Source organism: Equus quagga, chromosome 8, assembly GCF_021613505.1.
Source record: "Equus quagga isolate Etosha38 chromosome 8, UCLA_HA_Equagga_1.0, whole genome shotgun sequence".
Taxonomy (NCBI): domain Eukaryota; kingdom Metazoa; phylum Chordata; class Mammalia; order Perissodactyla; family Equidae; genus Equus; species Equus quagga.
In genome coordinates this window covers 83,435,383-83,456,004 of record NC_060274.1, presented here as the reverse complement: position 1 = coordinate 83,456,004, position 20,622 = coordinate 83,435,383, and the positions used below count along the sequence as shown (strand labels likewise).

The following is a 20,622-nucleotide window of genomic DNA, read 5'->3' as shown; positions in this document are numbered from 1 at the left end:
ACTTGTTGAAAGGCATTCTGATGCCAATTTTTTTTTTGGTGAGGAAGATTCACCCTGAGCTAACGTCTGCTGCCAACATTCCTCTTTTTGCTTGAAGAAGATTTGCCCTGAGCTAACATCTGTGCCAATCTCCCTCTATTTCGTATGTGGGTCATCACCACAGCATAGCTGCCAACGAGTGGTAAGGGGACCAAAACTGTGAACATGGACCGCCAAAGCAGAGCATGCGGTACTTAACCACTATGCCATAGGGCTGGCCCTTGATGCCAAATTTTTAAAGTACTATAGTATATTTTGGGGGCTAGATTTTACTTGGACCTCCAGTCTAAAGCCCTGTGTAAAGTTGTGTTTATGTATTAATTTACTCGGTCACTGTCTGAGGTTGACAGTCATTGTTTTCGCTTTTGTCATTTTGTATCCTTTCCTCCTCCTTTGGGTGAAAAAACTGTACTCACCTTCCTCATCCCCTACTCCTCAAGCCCTTTGGTTTGAGTGGGAATGACCTCAGCTTAGCTCTAGAAGTGGGCCTCAATTTCATGGCTTTGGCCATAGCAGTTGGCTCAGAGATAAGCTAGAATCTGATAAAAACCGGAGTTTCTGTGAGGAAGAAAGTTTCCTCTCTTTTCCAGAAGGAATAAGGTTTTATCCAGCCCAGGGATGGTGCGATATGACAATATAAGCAGCCATTGGTAACTTCCAGGGGAGCAACTGCAATAGCGCATGATGCTTGAAGATGAAGTTGACTCTGCAATAGGCACCGCTGAGCAAAAACACAAAGAGAACAAGTCTCTGTTAACGCTAGGCCTACTGTGGACTTTTCAGTAATGGGAACCAACAATTTCTTTTTATTTCTTTAAGCAAATTAAATTTTCTTAATCACTTATGACATGAAGATGGAATTGATATGCTGTCTTTATTAGAATTAAAATAGCCATCATTTGTAAACATCCTTTTCTAATATTGTTAATTCTATTATGTCAAATAACAAGCAAAAACGTAAGCATTATTCTGAATTTTTCCTTTCTCAGAGGTGATGGAAATTAAGGTCCATGACTGAGGAACAAAATTATCAAGATGACATATAATAAGGATTTTCTGCATTTATAACAGCTTTCCACCATAGACACCATCAAAAGAGGTAAGACTCAGTTTAGTTACTATCATGTCACATTAAAAAGTATGGGGTCTGGCCCAGTGGTACAGCAGTTAAGTGCTCACGTTTCGCTTTGGTGGCCCAGGGTTCGCCGGTTCGGATCCCGGGTGCGGACATGGTACTGCTTGGCAAGCCATGCTGTGGTAGGCGAACCACATATAAAGTAGAGGAGGATGGGCATGCATGTTAACTCAGGGCCAGTCTTCCTCAGCAAAAAGAGGAGGATTGGCAGTAGTTAGCTCAGGGCTAAACTTCCTCAAAAAAAAAGAAAGTATGTAATACATTGCTCCATAGTATTTATGAGCATTAACATGCTTATATGTTTTATAAAACAGAGCAAAGGAATACAATTAATTAATCTGATTAAATGTTTATCTTGAATTTACATGTTAAGGACCATATAGTAAGTAAAATAACTATGGATATAAGTTAGGTTGTATAATAATAATTATTGGCAGAATCAACAAACATTTATTGCATGGTAATTAAATTTATTCAATAATCTTGTGTAATCAATATTTATAAGGTTAGATGATTATTGACCACCATAGTCAAAGGTATACGTGTAAGTGGAAAACACGAAATATTAGATATGCTCATTGATACTGAAGTATCATCACTTCTAAGCCCTCTCAGATGACAGAGCAAGGAGATATATGTCTGTATAAAACCTGTGTATATATCCATATTGATAATATTTCTATGTGTTACCATCTGTGCCTATATTAAGCATGAGTACATACTAATGTCTCCAACTCTAAACCATTTAAATAAATGTAACAGTATGTACTTAGATATGCTCTCAACTTGAGACACAAGTCAATTATTTTATCAGTGTTTTGTGTTCCAAAACATTTTTGAAATTACCTGTGGGAAGACTGGTCATTGCCTATCCAAATCCATTCTTCTTCTTCTTTTTTTCCCCCAGCTAAAATACTATATGTCTAATTTGTCTTTGCAGCTAAGTATGGCGAAATGATTAAGTTATGGCCCATGGGGAAGTGAAATTGTGGGGCAGGACTAATAGGAAGACTAATAAGGTAGGACTAATAGGACAGTCTACTGGCACATCCCTTTTCTTTACTTTTCCCCCTGCTCTTCTGTTTCCTGGGACTCAGACAAGATGGCTGGACCAACTTGGATCATGAAGTAATCATGAGGCTAGAAGCCAGTGTTAGATAGTAAAACAAAAAGAGAAGCCTAGATTTTTGATAACTCAGAGATGCCACACTAACCCTGCTCTGCCTACATTCAGACTTCTTTTATGTGAGAGAAAAAATAGATTACTATCATTTGGCTTTTCTGTTTCATTCAGCCAAACCTGATGCAAACTGCTACAGTTTTTGAAAGTGCCTTTAGATACAGTTTCTTAACTAAACTAGATCATTTTCTTGATGGTTTATTTTCTGCAAAACCCCCCCCCCCCCAAAGGCTTCTTGGGGAAGGTCATTTAGAATTGAGTCCTAAACAACAGGGAGAAGGGATATTAGAACTTGCAGAAAAGAAAGAAAGAGAGAGAGAACAAACCTGGGGAGTTCCGAGGGATCTGGCAAGGGACACTATCATTTTATCATGGAGGTGAGTTAATAACAGAAGTATCTTGGGGACAGATATAAAAGTGATTAGATAGTGTGGGCCTTGTTGGGAAAATCTTTTTCCTCTCTTCCCCAGATTTGGATAACATGAATGTTACATCTTTTATTATAATCACATGGGTCCCTGGAGCTGTGTTCCTTTTTTTTTTCCAGTCCATTTTCTCTCTGTTGTTTAAATAGTTTAATTCTTGTTGTTCTATCTCCCTGTTCACTGATTCTTTCCTCTGTTCTGCTGTTGAGCACATTCATTGAGGTTCTTTAAAAGTTTCAGTTACCACATTTTTTCAGTTCTAAAATTTCTACTTATTTCTTCTTTCTATTTCCTATTTCTTTGCTGAGACTATTTTTTTTTGCATTTGTTTTAAGTGTGTTCTAATTGTTCACTGAAACATTTTTTCTGACAGGTGCTTTAAAATCTTTGTCAGATAATTTTAACTTCTCTGTCACCTTGGTATTAATATCTTTTTTTTCCCCGTTCAGTTTGAGATATCCCTGGTTCTTGGTAGGATTAATGATTTTCAATTGAAACATGGATGTTTTGGGCATTATGACACTCTGGATCTTATTTAAACCTTCTGTTCTAGCTGCTTTTCCTGATCCTGCTCTGGCAAGGGAATGGAGGGGGCACCATCTTTATCAATGCTAGGTAGGGGTGGATGTTGGGGTGTCTCATCATAGCCTTGAGAGTGTGGAAGCCTAGGCTCCTCACTTGGCCTTTGCTGGCATGGGTAGGGGTAGTGCCATAGTTTTTAATTGTGTGGTGTTTGTCCACAGTAGCGTGGTTATTTTTTAAAGGTTATCTGTTTTGCGAGGCTGCTCCTTTTTTGGTCCTTTGCCTAGAGAGAGCAGCCTTCTACTGGGGCATTTTTGTTTATGACTCTCGGCAATTTTGGGTTTCTGGTTTTTGGCTTCTCCAGAACTCAGTACGAGATATATAAGGCTAAATGAAAACCCAAAACCTCACCTCTGTGTTCCTCCTTAGGTCCTGAGGTCCCTAGCTGGTAGGCCTTCTTTTCTCCACCTTTTGGAATCTTCTTACGTTTATTTTATACGTAATGTCCAGAGTTACTAGTTGTACTTAGTAGGAGGAATAGAGAGAAATATATCCACTCCATCTTCCTAGAAGGAGAAGTAGAGAGCCTATAATGCATCGAAACACAATTTCAAACAAAACTATGTGGCAGAGACTTGGAAGCAGTTGCAGTGCCTTTCAAACAAAGATATCAGGAAGGCAATCGAATAAAGAAAGCCAACTACAGGCAGTAACTGCCTATAGAAATACAGCAGTCCCCCCTTATCCATGCTTTCAGTTACCTGTGGTCAACTGAGGTCCAAAGATATTAAATGGAAATTCCAGAAATAAATAACTCCTAAGTTTTAAATTATGTGCCATTCTGTGCAGCATGATGAAATCTTGCACTGTCCCACTCCGTGTTGCCGAGGATGCGAATCATCCCTTTGTCCAGCATATCCTCGCTGTATATGCTGTATCAACTGTTGTGGTATCACAGTAGTTGTATTCAAGTAACCCTTATTTTACTTATTAATGTGCCAAAGCCCAAGAGTAGTGATGCTGGCAATTTGGGTATGCCAAAGAGAAGCTCCCTTTAAGGGAAAAGGTGAAAGTTCTCAACTTAATAAGAAAACAAAGAAATCTGTATGCTGAGGGTGCTAAGATCTACAGTAACTTTTATTACAATACATTGTTATAATTGTTCTCTTATTAGTTATTGTTAATCTCTTACTGTGCCTAATTTATAAATTAAAATTTATCATACGTATGCATGTATAGGAAAAACCAGTGTAGATAGGGTTTGGTACTATCTGTGGTTTGAGGCATCCACTGGGAGTCTTGGAACATATCCCTGTGGATAAGAGGGGACTTCTGTACAATAACATCCGCAAGCACCATCAAATAATCATAATTACTTAAAAAATAATGCTTCTGATAAACTCCTACAAAAATCTCAGGGCCTTAATTTATGAAACAGCATAGAGCTTGTGGGAGGGGATAGTAAACCACAGAATGGAGGGATATGGATAATTGTGACTTATCCCCTGGTCCTGGGTGAGAAAAAAGAATCAAACTTTCAATGCCACTCACTCCCTTTTCAAAGCCACTCACTTCATTTTCAAAGCCCTCACATCAGTTAAAAAAAAAAAAAGAAAAGAAAAGAAAAGCAAATTAAAAAGATCTCACACCAGCTTTAGCTCTGCCTGCTCTTCTTTCTGAGCCCCTTCCTCTATTGTTCTCCCCTTCCAGTCCTAGGACAACGCTGTTCATAGGAGGCAGGCTTGTAAAGAAATGCTCATTTTTCAAGAAAGGAGGCCTATAAACAACCGAGAGAAACAAAAACAGCAGCTCACAATAAAAATGACAAAAACAATCTGATTGGATATAAAGTCTCAAGAGGACTGGGATATAAACTTTAGGAGCTGAGAAGATCAATTGAGATGTTGTCTTGTGTTGTAAATGGCTCTGCCAAGTAGGTTGACATAGTTGAAAGGCACATGCATGTCAGTGCTTAATTATAGAAACCTGTAGGGCTACATTTATTGGTTGCAGGAGGTCTATTCCAGCTAAAACCTAAATAAACCAGGAAGAGAGGAGCAGGTAGGAAATGTTCCAGAAACCAATAAATGGATTTGGGTGGAGTTCTAGAAGACTGTTCCAATGGCAGAAATGAATTTTTCTTCCCTTTCTTCCTCCCTTTCTTCTTTTTGGTTGTGTGGAATTGAGAGTTGAGTTTGAGAGAAAGCCAAAGAAGGGAATTGTTTTTCTACCAGTTACAAACGGGAACCTTGCACTCAGTTTGGTTCCTGGAAACATTGCTAGCATGCGCAGAACCAGGAGAGAGCCTGTTTGGAAATTATCCAATTCCTGTGCTTTTCCTTTAGGCACTTCCAACTCCATGAGCGACCTGGCAGAAGAAAAAAGAAGATCAAAGTCAAATCTGTTGATTCTGCTACTTAGATTAAAAGGTTGGGTGAGTGCAACCAGGCAAGTGAGTAAACAAAGTGAATTTTGGGGAGGAGGTGGACACCTTGGGGTTCCTATTGCCTTAGCCACTCCTCACTCTCTTTTCTCCTGTACGACCTTTTTGCAAAGGCTGCAAGTCTTGGTTGGGTGTGCCCATGACTCAAAACCCTTTGATGGGGTCAGTGGTGGTGGGAAGGCCTACAATTATTAACAAAGGGTTCAGAGATTCAAATATGTACACCAAGCCCAGACAGAAAAATGAGTAAGTCTCTCTCTCCCTGACACACAAATATACATATACACTACTTTCTGGATTTTCATTTACCTTTACTTTTTGCTTAAGAAATGGATGCAGAATTTTCAAACATTAGAGAAATATGTGTTGGAATACAGAGAGCAAGTTCCTAGTAATTCTACCACTCAAAGAGAACAACGTTATCAACTTGTTTTCCTACGATGTTTCAAGTTTATGGAGAAACGGTTGGGTTAAATAAAATCAAAAGAATTTAAAACAGTTATTGCATTCATGGTAGATTTCTGTGATTTCTCAATGAACAAACACTAAAAATAGAAATGCTAACATTAAGAGACCCACGTATTATTGAAATTAAAAATGGGTCCCTATACTTGGAAAGATTGGGAATTTCTACTCGTCTAAAGATTGCAGCACCTGCTGCGAGCCAAAGTTTTGTCCTTGCCTGCAAGCCGACAGTGCACGCAGTTACAGTCCTCCAAGCAGGCAGGGCACGCAGTTACAGTCCTCCGAGGAGGCGGTTCTGGGGTGGGGGTCAGGTGCTCGGAGGAGGAGGTAATGAGTGACAGCCACTGCCTCTCAAACACGCTCTACGTTTTGGTAAACAAGGCTCCCGCCCGCAGTCTGCGCACAAAGGCGGAGCTTGGGGGCGGGGCCATGCGCCTGACGTAGAGGTCCGAAAAGGCCTCCTATTGGTGATTCGCGAAGAGGGGAGGATCTGGGAATCCTGATTGGTCCACTCCCCTGTCCGTAAGGGGATTGACGGACCTTGTCCCTCAGGGCCGCGCCTCTCGGCGCCGCGCTCCTCCCCTCGCAGGTGGGTGCCCGCCCCGAGCGGCAGAGCGCGTGCGCGCGCGGCCCCACGCCGCGGCCGTGTTCGCCCGCCCCGCGGCGCACAGTCAGAGTCAGTGGGCGAGTCGGGAGCGGCGGAGGTCACCGCGGGAGGAGGGGCGGGGGCAGCATGGCATCCTCCTTACGGTTCCGTGGAGCCGCCTCCGGCCTCCGGTACTGGAGCCGCCGGCAGCGGCCGGCAGCCGGCAGCCTTGCAGCGGGTAAGGACCTCGCGCCTTCTTCCCCTGTCCCTCCTCCGGCCGCCCGCTTCTCGCGCCTGACATCCGAAGAGATCTTTTCACGGGAGGCGCTGCGGTTGGGTCGGTGCTTAAAACCCAACATTTTGGCTGGTGTCAAGGCCTGGCGTCTTCTGCCACTGCCGCTCGCGCCGCTAGTGCTTCCCTCACTACCGCTGCTGGGGATCCAGATGGATGACGTTCAGCGTCCTTTTCGAGACTTAGGAAGGGGTAGGAAGGACTTGGGGTAAAGGGAGGAGTATTTGGGTCCCTGGTTTGCTTCCTTGGAGGTAGGGCTCCGAGGACAGTTGGAGGGCCCAGCCCCAGGGGCGACCCGCATCCACCCCGGCGACCTCTGGCCTTTCAGCGCAGGCTAGCCTTTCAACGTCCCCAGGGTGCATCCTGAGTGGGCGTGCCTTCGGGCAGCAGGGCCTGATTTTTGTCTAACCATCTTAATTGTGTAAAATGGTTTTACACGAGTGGTGTCAATACAAAACAGGTGATAAGTCATTCCAACTAACTTTTAAGTCACCCTTGACCGGCAACGCGGGCTTGCCCCCCACCCCTTCTTTGTAACTGTGCTGCCTGAAGATGGCACTTCTGTCAATTTATTAACCAGAACACTTTCAACGTCCTCAAAATTGTGGCCCAACCTATCCTTCCTCAACCTGTGTCACTGAAAGTTATGAAAGCTAACTGTCGATTTAGGAAGAGGCAGTTTTTAGATCCACAAACATCTAATCTTTTCATCTTTTGAGTGAAGAACCACAGGCCCCTTGGATAAGTGAATTAGGATATCCCAGCAGGCTCTAGAAAGTAGTCCTTGATTCTTCCTCATTCCTGCACTTTCTACCACACCAGGATTCTTCTTTAATCAAAAAATTGATTTGTGGGGACACTGCCATCGTCCTCCTGTAAAAGTTTGAGAGTTGTAACAATGCACTGTTTAGCAGGGTCATACTTTGCTAGCAAGGATTTTTAAAAAAGCTTTGGTATTAATTTTTTCTGATCTTTGCTTAAAAAAATAGTAGGCTGGGAATTGAGTTCTTAATAGCGCCCTTTCGTCTCCCTCAATAAAACCTAAGCAGAAGAGAGAATTTCCTCTTTGGCTTGAGAAGGGCAGATTCCATGTGATGCAAGAAAACAGATGTCTGATACAGAATCACAGCAACAAGATACAAACTCACAGAATTTGCCAAAGTTGAGTGTATCCACTCTTTGAGCTACATGTATTGAGCTACAAAAAATGCCTCCCACCTTGGAGATACTTAAAAAAAAATCGATTAGTCACTTTTTCACAGTAGTAAATGCAGCACTGGTTTTCACATGAATGCATAGTTCTTTCAGTTTTGATTAGACAAGGAAGACGTGTGCTGTTTAGTGGTTTTACAAGGTGTTCTAATGATATTTTAATAAACCCTTGATGTACCATTAGGGTTATGAAAGTTCTTAGAATTCATAGTAGAAGAACCTGAGGCCTAAGACTATAATAATTGTTTCTGTAAACTGGAAGGGCCTACCTCACAATGCTGCTCAGATTACTTTGGCATATAATCTGGTTCTTCGGGTTCTCTGACCCAAAGGTGTACAAATATAGTTTTATGATAAATTTTAAATAGTTCTTTTTATGATGATTGTTTAAACACTTCGAGGGCTGGCCCTGTGGTGTAGTGGTTAAGTTCACGGGCTCCACTTTGGGGCATGGGGTTCCCAGATTCCCATCCCCAGTGCAGACCTACACACCGCTTATCGAGCCATGCTCTGGCGGTCTCCCACATACACAAAATAGAGGAAGATTGGTACAGATGTTAGCTCAGGGATGATCTTCCTCAAGCAAAAAGAGGAAGATTAGCAACATATGTTAGCCCAGGGCTAATCTTCACCAGAAAAAAAAAACAAGAAAAACGCTTCAGCAATTATTTTCACTTTGTGGAGTTGTTTTATATGTTTCTGTTAATTTTAGTTTACTACAAAAGTGTTAACTTTTTTGATATTGAAATCTTAAAAAAAAAAGAACTACGTGCAAGTATGGAGTCTAGGGACTTTAAGAAAACCATGTTCAAATAGTAACATTATTTAGTGTTGTGATTCTGATGGGATATATGACTCCATAGTGTGTTTAAGATGTTTATATCGTATAGATGGTAATATTATAAAGATCCATACAATTTACTGTTTAAAAAAAATGAGACCTAAAATTTGCTGGCTAGTAGTACATCTTACTTTTAAAATAGTTAAAGCATCATAAAGGAAATAGAGAAGTGAGAAATACTGAACTATACTTATATTACTATTTAATAAAAGTAAGTTTTGTGTTTTATCTTAAAGGTAATTAAATTAGGTTCAGCCTTCTTCCTATAAATAAAAAAATGTACAGATCTAGGCCCCCTGCAGTCATTGTGACCCATCATCATGTACGTGGAAAAATAATTTGTATCAGATCATCTTAACCAAAGGTGGAATGGGAAAGTTAACCAGCATCATGTACAGAAATGGGAATAAAATTTTTTTTTGTTATTGGCCCTTTTCGTGTGTATGAAATCTACTTTCAAAGCAATGCATAGCATAAATAAAATACGTAATGGCATTTTTTCCCCTGTACATTAGCTTCTATGCGTGTATGTGAAGCTCTGAAAAGCTGGGGACCAAAAGTTGACCTTATACTTGTGAAATTACATAGGGAGATACAGTAGTCCCCCTGTATCCTCAGTGGATATGTTCCAAGATGCCCAGTGGAAGACTGAAACCTCGAATAGTGCTGAACCCGATGTATACTATGTTTTCTCATGTACATATACATCTATGGTAAAGCTTAATTTATAAATCAGACATAGTGAGAGATTAACAACTAAGAATAAAATAGAACAATTGTAACAATATACTGTAGTAAAAGTTACCATAGATCTGTGCAACCTCAGCATAAGATTTTTTTTCTTTCCATATTAAGTTGAGAACTTTTCACTTAGAGGCGGCACTTTCCAGCTTTTCTTTGCATATCCGAATTGCCACCATCACTACTCTTGCGCTTTGAGGCCATTATTAAGTAAAATAGGGGTTACTTGAACATGAGCACTGCAATACCACAACAGTTGATCTGATAACCAAGGCAAGCGGGTAGCACATACAATGTGGATACACTGGACAAAGGGATGATTCGCATCCCAGGTGGGATGGAGCTGGACTTCTATACTCAGAGAAGTTGTTAAATATTATCACCGTCAGTAAATAACTTCTTCTCTTTTGACATCAGATCATCTAATTACACTACCCTTTCTCTAACTTTGCCACAAGCAAAGATGAAGTGAACAACTCAGCCCATCATTAAAGACTTCATGTTCATTGATTTTTATATTGGCCCATCCAGAATCAGGGCCTCATTATTTTTGACCTCAGCTTCAACAGCTAACATCAGCACTTCTAAGATTTCATCAATAGGAATTGCTTTATTGCCAATATTTCAAAAGCTGAACTAGTCTTGTGGTTGATATAACTCCCCTCTGACTCTTGTTCTACTAACCAATATGCTATTTTTATTATTTTTTTTTGAGAAAGATTAGCCCTGAGCTAACATCTGCTACCAGTCCCCCTCTTTTTGCTGAGGAAGACTGGCCCTGAGCTCACATCCGTGCCCATCTTCCTCCACTTGATATGTGGGACGCCTACCACAGCATGGCTTGCCAAGCGGTTCCATGTCTGCACCTGGGATCCGAACTGGTGAAACCTGGGCTGCTGAATTGGAACGTGCGCACTTAACCGCTGGACCACTGGCCTGGCCCCCTAACCAATATGCTGTTGTCGTCATCATTACACCGGGTCCTTTGACCTCCCCCACTTTTCCCCTTGAAATCCATAGACATGCTTTCTATGTATGCTCTCTCATTTCATTGAGTCCCTCTCTAGGTTTGTCTGTATCCAGCCGCAAACTTATTTATAATCAGGAGTTTCAGTGATGGCTTTGATAGCATCCGAGTATTATTGTTTCTCAGCCTCCTGCTCTTATTCTGGGTAACATCCATTGTCTGTGGTCTGTCTTCCTCCTGGCTGCCGTTTGAGAGCGATAGTGAGTCACAGAAATTTGCTGATTAGATAACAATCCTTTCGTTAATCTCTAGTTTGTTCCCTGTTACATATTCAGATTACCCAGAGCATTTCCAGATATTTTACTTAGGGCTGCACTCTGTGAACCAGTCATTTGCAGAGAGATGGCATTATAGTGATTGGTTTAGATAATTTGGAACCTGACCCTGGGTCTGGGAGGAAAGGATGTTGGAGAGTCAACCTGCAATGTTTAATGGTTGCTGCAACGCACATTACCTTTGCTGGATCCACTTTATCAGCATCTTTATTCTGTAATTGCATCAGAACTGACTTTTATCCCCTTATGGTAATTTAATGAAACCTCTCTCTAGTTATTCATTCATGTAACATTGTTAAACACTCACTGTGTACTAAGTCATTTATTTCATCTTGTTGTAAGAGTAGTTACAAAAGTTATGTGCACATGGTAAAAACTCAAAAGGTTATAAAATAAAAAGTAAGAGTCTTTTCTCTTAACTCTGACCCATCAGTTCAGCTCTCTAGATAAAACTGTTTCTTATGCGTCTTTACAGAAACTCAGAAAAATTTAGTGCATATATATTCTTTTTTATCCTCATACACTGTATGTTATTATATGTAATGCTCTGCATCTTGCTTTTTTTTCACTTAATAACTTATCCTGAAGAACTTTTCCTTATACTACTAGATAGATAGATCACATTCTTTTGAACATCCGTATATTTCATTGTATTGATTTTCTATGAATTATCAAGTGCTCTGTTAATGTCTATTTAGTTATTATGATTTATTAAGTGACTTGTTAATGTGTATTTAGTTATTTATGATTTTTTCTGCTGTTACAAACAGTGCTATAATAAACTATATTTTTGTGTTGTTCAGAGTTTGTGTATAGTAGGGGTCAGCAAACTATGGCCCATAGCTAGGAATCTGTTTCTGTAAATAAAATTGTTTTGGAACACAGCACAACCATTTGTTTTTATATTGTCTATGGCTGCTTTAAAACTAAAGTGGATGAGTTGAATAGTTGTGACAGAGGCCTCATGGCCCACAAAGCTGAAAATATTTAATACCTGACCCATTAAGAAAGAGTGTGCTGACCCCTCTAGTATACATTCCTAGAAATGGAATTACTGGGTCAAAGAGTATGCAAATTTTAAATTTTAGAATACAATTCAAATGTAGATTGTTTTTTTTCAAATTGCCATCCAAAAGATTCACGTAATGTATAATTCTACAGTATATGAGAGTACATGTTTTCATCAGTCCTTCCTTACCAGTAGTGTTTTGTCAAAGAAACAAATTTGTCCATCAGATAGGTGAAAAATGATACTACATTGCTTTGTTTTACATTATTTAGTTATTACAGAAGTTGAGTATATTTTCGAATTTTTTTTGACATTTATATGTTTTCTGTCATTTTGTAATTTTTGCCTACTTTTAAAAAATTGGATTTTTCTTATTTTTCTTCCAGATTTTAGAGTTATTTGCCTGTAAAGTAGCCCTACTCCTGTTGTGTGTTACATTTTTCCTAGTTATTTGTATTTTGTCATGTTTGTGATATTTTTTCCATATAGATATACTATTTCTCCTCCCCTTGTTTTATTATGAAAAATTTCAAACATTAAGTATTGAAAGAATAATACAATGAACATCTATGTACTCTTTGCTTAGAGTCAGCAGTTGTTAACATTTTGCCATATTTGCTTTATTTCTTTCCAAATATATTTATATCTTCTCTATGTCATTTTAAAGTAAAATGTGGACATCATGATACTTCAACCCTAAATAATTTAGTGTGAATCTCCTAAGAATAAGGACCACCATTACCTAAGACACTTAGCAATTCCGTGGTATCATCTGATATATAGTTAATATTTAAGATTCCATAACTTTCTTAAGAATGTCTTTCTTCAAGCTTTTTTTAACTTCCCCAAATCAGGATCTACTTAAACTTCACAGGTTGCATTTGGTTGATACATCACCTTAGTATCTTTTAAGAACTGTCTTCTCCACTTGTTTGTTCCGTAAACATGTTGATTTTTTAAAAACAGCTTTATTGCAATGAAGTTGACTTACAATAGACTGCACATATTTAAAGTGTACAGTTTGTTGAGTTTTGACATTTGTGTGTATCTGTGAAACCATCACCATAATCAAGATAGTGAACATATCCATCACCCCCAAGTTTCCTCATGCCCCTTAACATACACAGATATTTATAATTGTATATTTTTCCCTGGGTATGGATTCCTAGCTTGACTGTTTGCAGTATTTTAAAGACGATATGCTACTGTCTTCTCACTTGCTTTGTTTCTGACAAAAAATCTGCCCTAATCTTTATCTTTGTTCCTCTGTACATAATGTCTTTTTTCCTCTGGCTTCTTTTGAGCATTTTGATTATGATGTGTCTTGTTATAGTTTTCTTCTTGTTTCTTGTGTTGGGGTTCATTGAACTTCTTGGATGTGTGGGATTTATAGTTTTCCTCAAATTTGGAAATTTTAGGTCATTAGTTCTTCACACGTTTTTTTCTGTCCCCACTTCTCTCTCCTCATTTGAGGACTCCAGTTACATGTGTATTTAGCTGGTTTAAGCTGTCTCAGAGCTCTCTGATGCTCTTTTTATTCTTTAAATTACTTTTCCTCTCTGTGTTTTGTTTTGGATAGTTTCTGTTGCTTTGTCTTCAAGGTCACTAATCTTCTGTAATATCTGTTTTGCTTTTTTAATTTGGTGTAATTTTCATCTTACGCATTATAGTTTTCATCTTAAGTTTGATTTGCGTCTTTTTTAATATCTTCTGTATCTCTACTTTTGGAACATATAGACTACAGTTATGGGAACTTTTAATGTCCTTCTCTCCTCATTTTGACATTTGTGTCAGTTCAGGGTTGGTTTCTTCTTTTTGCCTTCTAAATGTCGACATTCCCTTGGGCTTTGTTCTTCAACCTCTTTTACTCTCATTTGGTGATTTTTATCAACTCCCACAGTTTCCATTCTCACCTTGTAGCAGCTAGTTACCAAGTATCTCTTTTTTCTCTTCCTATCCCTGAGATGATTATAATTGGTTGTAATATTTCTAAGAGTCTGTGAGACATCTTTCAGCTCATTGACAGCTCAGTTAACCTACTTAAAACTGAGCCAGTTCTCCTTCTTGATTTCTTTGCTTAGGTTATTGCTATCACTATTTTCTAACTGTCATCTTTGACTTTTCCTTTGTTTTAGCCCATAAACCAGTCTATTGCTATGTCCTTTTAATTCTGTCTTTGAAATATTTTTCAAATCTGTCTTTTCTATGGCCACCGTGCTTTATTAATTCTGACCTTATTATAGACTGAATGTTTGTGTCCCCCCAAATTCCTGTGTTGAAATCCTAATATCCAATGTGATGGTATTAGGAGGTAGGGCCTTTGGGAAGTAATTAGGTTATGAGGGTAGCACCTCTCGAATGGGGTTAGTGTCCTTATAAAAAGAGAGGGGAGTGCTTGTCCTCTCTCTCCTGCTCTCCACTATGTGAAGGTACAACAAGAAGATGGCCATCTACAAGCCAGGAAGTGGGCTCTCACCACACAGTGGATCTGTTGCCAACTTGATCTTGGACTTCAACCTCCAGAACTGTGAGAAATAAATGTTTGTTGTTTAAGCCACGCAGTCTCTGGTATATTTGTTATAGCAGCTTGGACAGACTAAGACAGACCTAGAGAATTACTGCCACTTTTATGTTGTTTTCTTGCCTCCAGGCTCTTCTTCCAATTTATCAATCGTACACTGCTGCCTCATTTCTATTCCTAAAGTATAGATCTGATCATGTCATTTCTTTTGCCAGACCTTTCAGTAACTACCTGTCTTAGTCAAGTTAAAGGGGATTAATATGCTTCTAACCCAATAAAAGGAATCAAGTTAAAAGGAATTAAACATGCTTCTAACCTAACAAGACCACTATTTCTTAAGCATTAGGGCTTCAAATAATTAGCTTTTAGTAAATCTCATTGCATTTAGATTAAGTTCAAAGAAGCGCAGGGATCCATGAGTTGAGAGCACCTGAAGCTTAAAAGGGTGACTGTGATTAGTTTGTGCAGTACACAGTCTTAAAACGAGTCCTTGAAAGAAAAAGGAAGACTAAAGCTGTGAAATGATAGGGGAAAGCAGGTGGAGTTATTTCTCTTTCTTCTCTCACTGGACCGTGAACTTTTCAAGGGCAAAGATCATATCTTGCTTGTGTCTCTCTCAGCTCTGTCGTAGTACTTCATACGGTAAATATTTGTTGAGTGGATTTCTAAATCTAGAAACGGAAAAATAGTGTCTGATGTTATTTTCATGATAACGCAATGCCTCTCTGCTCTCTCTTGCAAAAACCAGTGCTTTGAATTGTGCGCCCCAGTGTAATTTCAAAAACCTTTGTGACAAAGAAGAAAATCAAAACCTGCATACAGCTTTTAAAGAATTTCTTTTCTGTATATGGAAATGCCTCTTCTTTGAAAGTGCAGAAGTTGTTACCCTAAGGTCCTGAGACTGTTACTCTTGCCATTTAAAGCGGTGGAAGCGTCCCTTTCCTCTTTCCTAGGACCCCATTTATAAACTGCAGGCTTTTGGTTGAAATACACTTCCTGGGTTTCACATTTTTTTGAGATTGTTTTTTATACCACTGGAGGGGATGGTTTCTATAAATGTGGAGGATGGAGAGTAAAAAGCGTTTTCATTCTTGGACTTTGTCCTAGATACAGGTTTTATTGAGTACTTCCAGATTTTTATGCACATTATTAAAGGAGATAATAGATAAGAGGAATCTAGAATACTTCACATAAATACATAATAGATAAAATACATAGTAGTTATTTTATAAATGATAACATTATTTATTTATTGTTAAAGATGGTAAAGGGATGTTATAGAGATAGAAAACAGAAGAGAAGATTGCTTAAAATTTTATGATTGTGTACTGGAGAACTATATAATTAGAAGTTAGCCTGCCTGCACATCATTGATATCTTTAAATGTGATTAGATCGTCAGTTTAAAACTAGCCTTTAAAACGTTTTTTAGCAGAAAACGTCTAAATAACAGTTGACTAATACTGAATGAATATTTATAATAAAAGATATCTCCTCCTATTGAAAGTATTGTATTGAAATCAGTGTGTTCTAGGTCGATGGCTTCCAAGACTCCAGTTGGATTCATTGGACTAGGCAACATGGGGAATCCAATGGCAAAAAATCTCATGAAACACGGCTATCCGCTCATTATTTATGATGTGTTCCCTGATGCATGTAAAGAGTTTCAAGATGCAGGTGAACAGGTAAGACCTTTTCTTAAGATTTTTTTAGATTTTGATGTTTAAAAATGAATGTACATTCAAATAAGTGACAGCTTCTTAGACGTATACTCAATGGAGTTGTAAACCTATTTCATTGTTAATTTTATTTCTTTATACATATAAAATTATATATATGTTTATATTATATATAATATGTAAAAAATATATATATTTACAGGAGACCATGTATTAGTAACTGAATTTAGAGTTTTGCTTTTTTGAGATATAAAGGAAATTTTTCTTGTACAAGTTGTAGAACAGTAGCTGAGGGCTGAGTATAATTCTAGAACTGGGAGACTACTAAAAAAAGTTCCTGGGGCCGGCCCAGTGGCACAGTGGTTAAGTGCGCACATTCCGCTTTGGTGGCCTGGGGTTCGCCAGTTTGGATCCCAGGTGCAGACATGGCACCACGTGGCAAGCCATGCTGTGGTAGGTGTCCCACATATAAAAAGTGGAGGAAGATGAGCATGGATGTTAGCTCAGGGCCAGTCTTCCTCAGAAAAAAGAGGAGGATTGGCAGATATTAGCTCAGGGCTAATTTTCCTCGGGAAAAAAAAATAAATTAATAAATAAAAATGTGTTTGAATAGCAAATTCTAAAAAAAAAAGTTCTTGAGAACTGTAGGAAAAGGTGAGAGAAAGAATAAAATTAAACAGTCTACTTCTGGATAATAGACTTGAAATAAATACTGAGAAATACAATGCCTGTGTAAAGAGCAGATTTAGGAAACTTAGGCCATTTGCAGAACTGGGCATCCTCCAATTCCTTCCTTCCTGCGGTTTGTGTGCCATATGAGGATGGCAGCACTGTTGTGTGAGGATGTGAGTATCATCTTGGAACTTTGCAGGGTAGGGTTGTGGTGCTTATGCTCATAAAATCTATGAATACTGACACTGTACCACCAGGTCAGCAGGCTTACAGATGACCTTAAGTAGCTTAGGGACTTAGTAGCCTTGTGGGAGAGATTTGATCACTTCTTTGTTTTAGTAAAGAATCTGGGAAAGATGGCCTTTATCATCTTCAGGGATGGTAAACAGTTGAAGTTGATATTCTGTCTGGGATGAATTAATTGTTATTTTGAGGAGATGGGTATTACTTTTGCGGATAACATATCTATTTCATGTTGGTACTTTACAGTGGTTAATATACTTGTTTGTAAGAGTAACAATGGTATTTGGTCTCCAAACAGAGGAAATATCTTCAGTTAAACAGAGAATTTAATCAAAATAATAACACATTACTTTGGCATTTTGGAGAATATCGGTCCAGAAATTTTCATGTGTGTGTTTATGAAAAATACTTGCATTTCTCTTCCTCTTCCTACTTCTCCCAGCAAGAGAGCAGTAGGAATTGAAAGGAGACTGATTTACCCTGAATTGGCAAAGCAGAAGCTTAGGGCCTTTCAAATTGTTACCAATGCCATTACTCTTCCCTCTATGCCTGTGGACTTATAGCTTGTCTTTGGAAAACTGATCATAATCCCTCTGTGAATCTCATTTCTGCCGCTTCTTCCCGGATTTCCAGAGCTTTCTGATTCTCTGCCTGAGTTGCCTCATACTCTAAAGTTACCCTTTTACCTCCATTCCCCAATAAAGTTCTTATTTTTCAGTGTTGCTGATTTTAGGTAGGTGTGAAGGAAGCCTACTTTAAGAATAAGACTCATCCTTGAGTGAAGAAGATATTTAGTTTTTTAAAAGGAGAGAAAAGAAGCTAATATTTAGTGAGTACCTACTATGCGTCAGGTCTTTTACTAAATATTTTGTATATATTATCTAATTTTATCTTTGTAACAAAAGTATTATCAGGAAACTGATGCTTGGAGAAGTTAAATAACATCCCCAAGGTTACACAGTGAGTGAATGGAAAGAGCCAGGATCTGAACAAAGGTCTGTTTTTGACTTTGGCTTTAGCTCTTTTAATTACGTGATGCATATTCACTAATTAATGAAATTAATGCATGAGACATTTTTGAGTTTGTGTGTGGCATCTTCCTTGATGATTCTGAAATGTAGCTAACTGTTATCTGTTTATAAACTGACTACTAGAAAGTAAAGTGCCTAGATTCCTTTTGGATTGGTAATGTCAAGCAACTGATCATATAGCAACCCCCCCCCCCCCCCCCCTTTAATGTGTTGTTCTGCACCCATGGAGTTTGTTGGAATTAAATAGTAATTATCTATAATAATGGGTTGTATAGGCAGTGGGAATACAGTGGGTTGAATAGTGGCCCCCAAAAAGATGTCCTCCAAAATTCTTAGAAGAAAACAAAGGGGTAAATCTTTATGACCTTGGATTTGGCAAAGGATTCTTAGATATGACACCAAGAGCATGAGCAACAAAATTAAAAATAGGATTTCATCAAAATTAAAAACTTTTGTGCTCCAAAGAACACTACCAAGAAAGTAAAAGGACAACTCACAGAATGGGATAAAATATATACAAATCATATATCTAATAAGGGACTTGTATCTAGACTATATAAAGTAGTCATACAACTCAAAAATAAAAAGACAAGTAACTTAATTAAATGGGGAAAGGATCTGAATAGACATTTCTCCAAAGAAGAAATAGAAATGGCTAATAAAAATGTGAAAAGATGAAAAGACTAACATCATTAGTCATCAGAGAAATGCAATGAAAACAACAATGAGATTACAACACCCACTAGGATGCCTAGAATCAAAAAGTCAGATAACAAGTGTGGAGAAATTGAACCCTCACCCACTGCTGATGAGAATGTAAAATGGTGAAGACACTTTGGAAAAGAGTCTGGCAGTTCTCAAACAATTAAATGTAGAGTTAGAATATGACCCAGTAATTCCAATTCTAGGTGGATACCCCAGAGAAGTGAAAACATGCCCACATACAAACTTGTATATCGATAGCAGCATTATTCAAAAGATAGAAATAACCCAAGTGTTCATGAATGAATAAACAAAACGTGGTATACCCGTGCAATGAAATATTATTCAGTCCTAAAAAGGAATGAAGTACTGATACATGCCACAATGTGGATGAACCTTGAAAACTTAAATGAAAGAAGCCAGTCACAAAAGACCACATTCTATACAACTCCACTCATGAAAATCCAGAATAGAGAAATCTATAGAGACAGAAAGTAGATTAGTGGTTGCTTAGTGCTGGGCAGGGAAGTGAGGGCCGGGGAAGGGTAGGAGGAGGCAGGCAGGCATAGGGGAGTGATGGCTAATGGATATGAGATTTCTTCTTGTAGTGATGAAAAGGTTCTAAAATTGTGGTGATGGTTGCACGTATCTATGCATACACTAAATACTATCAAATTATATACTTTAAATGGGCACATTATATGGTATGTGAATTATATCTCAGTAAAGCTATTTAAAAAGTTGTGTCCAAATCCTAACCCCCAGTACCTGTGAATGTGACCTTATTTGGAAACAGATTCCATGCAAATGTAATTAAGTTAAATATCTTGAGATGAGATCATCGTGGATTTAGGGTGGGCCCTAAAGGCAATGATGAGTGTCCTTACAGGAGACAAAAAAGGAGAAGACACAGGGACGCAAAGGGGAAGGCCTGTGAAGTCAGAGACAGACTTTAGTTATGCTGTGGCAAGCCAAGGAACACCAGGAGCCCCCAGAAGCTAGGAGAGGCAAAGAAGGATCCTCCTTTGGACACTACGGGCCCTGCCGACACCTTGATTTCAGACTTCTGGCCTCCAGAGCTGTGAGAGAATACATTTCTGTTGTTTTAAGCCACCTTGCTTTTGGCAGTTTGTTGCGGCAGCCACAGGAAACTGATACGGCAGTATTGGGAGTCTGCGAAATGCATGGATTTGAAATCTGCCTTTACTGCTTAGTATCTGCAATCTTGGGCAAGTTATTTAGTGTCTCTATATCTCTGTTTCCTCGTGTGTAAAATTGAGATAATAATAATACCTTTCTCAGACAGTTGTTATGAGGATTAAATGAATTTATATATGTAAAGAGCTTAAAATAGTGTTGGGCACATTGTAAGTACTGTATGTGTTAGCTGTGAGTTCCTATAAGTCTTAGTTTCACTGCTGCTATATATAAAAGGAACTGTTACTCTTTTTCTAATGCTTTCCATTCAAATGACAGTGTCAAAATCTCTTGCTCCTTTGTGAAGAAAAGTTACTTTTTATTGCTCTGATCACTATGGCTTAAGGCTGCTTAGAATCTCTTAGCAAACAGGGGATAGGACCTTC

The 20,622-nt window shown here is 38.7% G+C and overlaps 1 protein-coding gene across 1 annotated transcript in view; it reads left to right on the top strand.

Moving 5' to 3' along the window:
- Positions 1-6,826: 6,826 nt before the first annotated feature.
- HIBADH (3-hydroxyisobutyrate dehydrogenase) overlaps positions 6,827-20,622 on the top strand; it is a 109,547-nt gene continuing 95,751 nt past the window's right edge. The window contains exons 1-2 of the mRNA XM_046670224.1: positions 6,827-7,033; positions 16,237-16,397. Of these exons, the coding sequence (XP_046526180.1) occupies positions 6,943-7,033; positions 16,237-16,397 (252 nt within the window). The 5' untranslated portion in view covers positions 6,827-6,942. The remainder of the gene's footprint in view (positions 7,034-16,236; positions 16,398-20,622) is intronic.